General features: G+C 46.9%; 1 protein-coding gene across 1 annotated transcript; it reads right to left on the reverse strand.

Moving 5' to 3' along the window:
* Positions 1 to 1,174: 1,174 nt before the first annotated feature.
* Positions 1,175 to 1,655, reverse strand: LOC121844674 (allergen Ani s 10-like; the record flags this gene model as incomplete). Its single annotated transcript, XM_042315038.1, has 1 exon — positions 1,175 to 1,655. A coding segment is annotated over exon 1 (481 nt), but the record flags the coding sequence as incomplete, so codon positions are not given.
* Positions 1,656 to 5,728: the final 4,073 nt, after the last annotated feature.

The following is a 5,728-nucleotide window of genomic DNA, read 5'->3' on the forward strand; positions in this document are numbered from 1 at the left end:
TCTGTTAAACCCTGGCCATGGGCAGCTTTAACTAAATGTCTAACTGGCTGACTGACTGGCTGACTGACTGGCTGACTGGCTGTCTGACTGGATGACTGACTGGCTGACTGGCTGGCTAACTGGATGACTGACTGACTGACTGACTGGCTGTCTGACTGACTGGCTGACTGACTGGCTGAGTGGCTGACTGGCTGACTGGCTGGCTAACTGGATGACTGACTGACTGACTGGCTGACTGACTGGCTGAGTGGCTGACTGGCTGAGTGGCTGGCTAACTGGATGACTGACTGACTGACTGACTGACTGACTGGCTGGACTTCAGGGTTAGCTCTGCTGTTCTACAGTTTGCTGCAGAATGTGGGCAGGGCAGGGGGCTGGACACGGTGGGGTGGGCCCAGAGAGGGCAAGGCCATGTGCTTGGCTCTTTGTTCTGTGTGATAGGTGGCAGCTTGGCAGGCAGCAGAGAGCACCAAAAGTGCTGTGTCAGTCATACAGCCCAACCACAGGAGAGGAGGAGGCTGTTACCCTTTGGAGTTCAAAGATCTCTCTCTCTCTCTCTCTCTCTCTCTCTCTCTCTCTCTCTCTCTCTCTCTCTCTCTCTCTCTAAAGGGGTTGTGTGCTCTGTGGGCCCTGATCCACAGTGAATTGAATAAAGGGGATGCTCTGTGGGTCCTGATCCTCAGTGAATTGAATAAAGGGGATGCTCTGTGGGTCCTGATCCTCAGTGAATTGAATAAAGGGGATGCTCTGTGGGTCCTGATCCACAGTGTATTGAATAAAGGGGATGCTCTGTGGGTCCTGATCCACACTGTATTGAATAAAGGGGATGCTCTGTGGGTCCTGATCCACCGTGAATTGAATAAAGGGGATGCTCTGTGGGTCCTGATCCTCAGTGAATTGAATAAAGGGGATGCTCTGTGGGTCCTGATCCACAGTGTATTGAATAAAGGGGATGCTCTGTGGGCCCTGATCCACCGTAGAGCTTGGAGATATATTATATTTTATTACACACCGGGATTGATGCATGGACCGGTTTTTGAGGATTTGCCTTTTTCCTTCTATAACGGCATTTCAATGTTTGGTTTATTAAATGTGTTTACGGAACTCAGCCAGGTGTGTAATGTCCGTTTTTATTAGTTTACTCCATTTTGCAACTCGAGTAGTCTTTCTCTACCACGGCATGCCTCTTCCCACACCGAGCCCTGCCTCTTCCCACACCGAGCCTTGCCTCTTCCCACACCGAGCCCTGCCTCTTCCCACACCGAGCCCTGCCTCTTCCCACACCGAGCCCTGCCTCTTCCACACCGAGCCCTGCCTCTTCCCACACCGAGCCCTGCCTCTTCCCACACCGAGCCCTGCCTCTTCCCACACCGAGCCCTGCCTCTTCCACACCGAGCCCTGCCTCTTCCCACACCGAGCCCTGCCTCTTCCCACACCGAGCCCTGCCTCTTCCCACACCGAGCCCTGCCTCTTCCCACACCGAGCCCTGCCTCTTCCCACACCGAGCCCTGCCTCTTCCCACACCGAGCCCTGCCTCTTCCCACACCAAGCCCTGCCTCTTCCCACACCGAGCCCTGCCTCTTCCACACCGAGCCCTGCCTCTTCCCACACCGAGCCCTGCCTCTTCCCACACCGAGCCCTGCGTATATTTCCATGATTCCAACAGTTCACCAGTTAACTAGGCCTCGATGTTTTACCCATAATACTGCGAGGCACAGTTTTGGTTTGAAGTTGGATTAAACAGTATAAAACTATCAGAATGGATAAAGTCCCATTGAAATCACGTATTATGTCTGTGTTGCTACCCTTTGGTCATGAACTACATAAAGCCTATTTACAACTTTTATTAATCAAAACCTACAATTCTGTCAAATACTCACAGGTCAAGTGTTCAGGGTAAATGGGGTGAACCATTGTTCAGGTGTTCAGGGTAAATGGGGTCAACCATTGTTCAGGTGTTCAGGATAAATGGGGTCAACCAGTGTTCAGGTGTTCAGGGTAAATGGGGTCAACCATTGTTCAGGTGTTCAGGGTAAATGGGGTCAACCATTGTTCAGGTGTTCAGTTGACTGGGTCAACCAGTGTTCAGGTGTTCAGGGTAAATGGGGTCAACCAGTGTTCAGGTGTTCAGTTTAAATGGGGTCAACCAGTGTTCAGGTGTTCAGGGTAAATGGGGTCAATCAGTGTTCAGGTGTTCAGGGTAAATGGGGTCAACCATTGTTCAGGTGTTCAGGGTAAATGGGGTCACCAGTGTTCCACTGGGTCAACCAGTGTTCAGGTGTTCAGGGTAAATGGGGTCAACCAGTGTTCAGATGTTCAGTTTAAATGGGGTCAACCAGTGTTCAGGTGTTCAGGGTAAATGGGGTCAATCAGTGTTCAGGTGTTCAGGGTAAGTGGGGTCAACCAGTGTTCAGGTGTTCAGTGTGACTGGGTCAACCAGTGTTCAGGTGTTCAGGGTAAATGGGGTCAACCAGTGTTCAGATGTTCAGTTTAAATGGGGTCAACCAGTGTTCAGGTGTTCAAGGTAAATGGGGTCAACCAGTGTTCATATGTTGTTAAAATTCAACCAGTGTTCATATGTTCAGTTAAAATGGGGTCAACCAGTGTTCAGGTGTTCAGGGTAAATGGGGTCAACCAGTGTTCAGGTGTTCAGGGTAAATGGGGTCAACCAGTGTTCAGGTGTTCAGGGTAAATGGGGTCAACCAGTGTTCAGGTGTTCAGGGTAAATGGGGTCAACCAGTGTTCAGATGTTCAGTTTAAATGGGGTCAACCAGTGTTCAGGTGTTCAGGGTAAATGGGGTCAATCAGTGTTCAGGTGTTCAGGGTAAATGGGGTCAACCATTGTTCAGGTGTTCAGGGTAAATGGGGTCAACCAGTGTTCAGGTGTTCAGTGTGACTTCACCAGTGTTCAGGTGTTCAGGGTAAATGGGGTCAACCAGTGTTCAGATGTTCAGTTTAAATGGGGTCAACCAGTGTTCAGGTGTTCAGGGTAAATGGGGTCAATCAGTGTTCAGGTGTTCAGGGTAAGTGGGGTCAGTGTTCAGGTGTTCAGTGTGACTGGGTCAACCAGTGTTCAGGTGTTCAGGGTAAATGGGGTCAACCAGTGTTCAGATGTTCAGTTTAAATGGGGTCAACCAGTGTTCAGGTGTTCAGGGTAAATGGGGTCAACCAGTGTTCATATGTTCAGTTAAAATGGGGTCAACCAGTGTTCATATGTTCAGTTAAAATGGGGTCAACCAGTGTTCAGGTGTTCAGGGTAAATGGGGTCAACCAGTGTTCAGGTGTTCAGGGTAAATGGGGTCAACCAGTGTTCAGGTGTTCAGGGTAAATGGGGTCAACCAGTGTTCAGGTGTTCAGGGTAAATGGGGTCAATCAGTGTTCAGGTGTTCAGGGTAAATGGGGTCAACAAGTGTTCAGGTGTTCAGTGTGACTGGGTCAACCAGTGTTCAGTGTGTTGGTCAAATCTCTCAGCAATGACCAGGCACTACCGTAGTAAAGGCACACACACACACACACACACACACACACACACACACACACACACACACACACACACACACATTTGTGTAGTATCGGTAGTAGGTACCAGTCTACATCATGAGCTCCTGCCGGTCGCTGTAGATTAGATTAGTTAGGGGCACTACAATCAGCTCTAGGGTCTTAAAGTCCACATTTCCACTAAAACCACCTTAAACTCCCTAATCAGCATTAAAATTAAAGCAGGAAGGTGGACTGGTGGTCAAGTTGTGCCAGATTAGAGCACTATTCCCTACATAGTACACTACTATCAGAGGACACAAGTATAAAGCAGTGCACTACGTACGGAATAGGGTGCCTTTTGGAATGCATTCTTGGAATGATCTCTGAATAATGACCATGCACTAAAGTTGTTTAGGTTTAGGGTACCCTAAGGACTGCAGAGTGTGTGTGTGTGTGTGTGTGTGTGTGTGTGTGTGTGTGTGTGTGTGTATCATTCATTTAAAATCCAAATATGGATGTACAAATCCCAGAATGCACCTTTAAACATCTCTGGGAAAATGAACAATTATCCTTATTCTTCTTTGTCCTTAGTCTGACCCTCGCTGTGTGCCCCAAATGGCTCCCTATTCACTATAGTGCAATTCTTAGTACTCTGGTCAAAAGTACTGCACTACTATATAGGGAATAGGGCTCTGGTCAAAAGTACTGCACTACTATATAGGGAATAGGGCTCTGGTCAAATGAACTGCACTACTATATAGGGAATAGGGCTCTGGTCAAAAGTACTGCACTACTATATAGGGAATAGGGCTCTGGTCAAAAGAACTGCACTACTATATAGGGAATAGGGCTCTGGTCAAAATAACTGCACTACTATATAGGGAATAGGGCTCTGGTCTATAGTAGTACCACTATATAGGGAATAGGGCTCTGGTCTATAGTAGTACCACTATATAGGGAATAGGGCTCTGGTCTATAGTAGTACCACTATATAGGGAATAGGGCTCTGGTCTATAGTAGTACCACTATATAGGGAATAGGGCTCTGGTCTATAGTAGTACCACTATATAGGGAATAGGGCTCTGGTCTATAGTAGTACCACTATATAGGGAGTAGGGCTCTGGTCAAACGAACTGCACTACTATATAGGGAATAGGGCTCTGGTCAAAAGAACTGCACTACTATATAGGGAATAGGGCTCTGGTCTATAGTAGTACCACTATATAGGGAATAGGGCTCTGGTCTATAGTAGTACCACTATATAGGGAATAGGGCTGTGGTCTAAAGTAGTGTACTATATAGGGAATAGGGCTCTGGTCTATAGTAGTACCACTATATAGGGAATAGGGCTCTGGCCTATAGTAGTACCACTATATAGGGAATAGGGCTCTGGTCTATAGTAGTACCACTATATAGGGAATAGGGCTCTGGTCTAAAGTAGTGTACTATATAGGGAATAGGGCTCTGTTCTATAGTAGTACCACTATATAGGGAATAGGGCTCTGGTCTATAGTAGTACCACTATATAGGGAATAGGGCTCTGGTCTATAGTAGTACCAATATATAGGGAATAGGGCTCTGGTCTATAGTAGTACCACTATATAGGGAATAGGGCTCTGGTCAAAAGAACTGCACTACTATATAGGGAATAGGGCTCTGGTCTAAATAACTGTACTACTATATAGGGAATAGGGCTCTGGTCTATAGTAGTACCACTATATAGGGAATAGGGCTCTGGTCTATAGTAGTACCACTATATAGGAATAGGGCTCTGGTCTATAGTAGTACCACTATATAGGGAATAGGGCTCTGGTCAAAAGAACTGCACTACTATATAGGGAATAGGGCTCTGGTCAAAAGAACTGCACTACTATATAGGGAATAGGGCTCTGGTCAAAGTAGAGTACTATATAGGGAATAGGGCTCTGGTCTAAAGTAGTGTACTATATAGGGAATAGGGCTCTGGTCTATAGTAGTACCACTATATAGGGAATAGGGCTCTGGTCTATAGTAGTACCACTATATAGGGAATAGGGCTCTGGTCTAAAGTAGTGTACTATATAGGGAATAGGGCTCTGGTCTATAATAGTACCACTATATAGGGAATAGAGCTCTGGTCTATAGTAGTACCACTATATAGGGAATAGGGCTCTGGTCTATAGTAGTACCACTATATAGGGAATAGAGCTCTGGTCTATAGTAGTACCACTATATAGGGAATAGGGCTCTGGTCTATAGTAGTACCACT

This window comes from Oncorhynchus tshawytscha, unplaced genomic scaffold (genome assembly GCF_018296145.1).
Source record: "Oncorhynchus tshawytscha isolate Ot180627B unplaced genomic scaffold, Otsh_v2.0 Un_contig_2731_pilon_pilon, whole genome shotgun sequence".
NCBI classification, from domain to species: domain Eukaryota; kingdom Metazoa; phylum Chordata; class Actinopteri; order Salmoniformes; family Salmonidae; genus Oncorhynchus; species Oncorhynchus tshawytscha.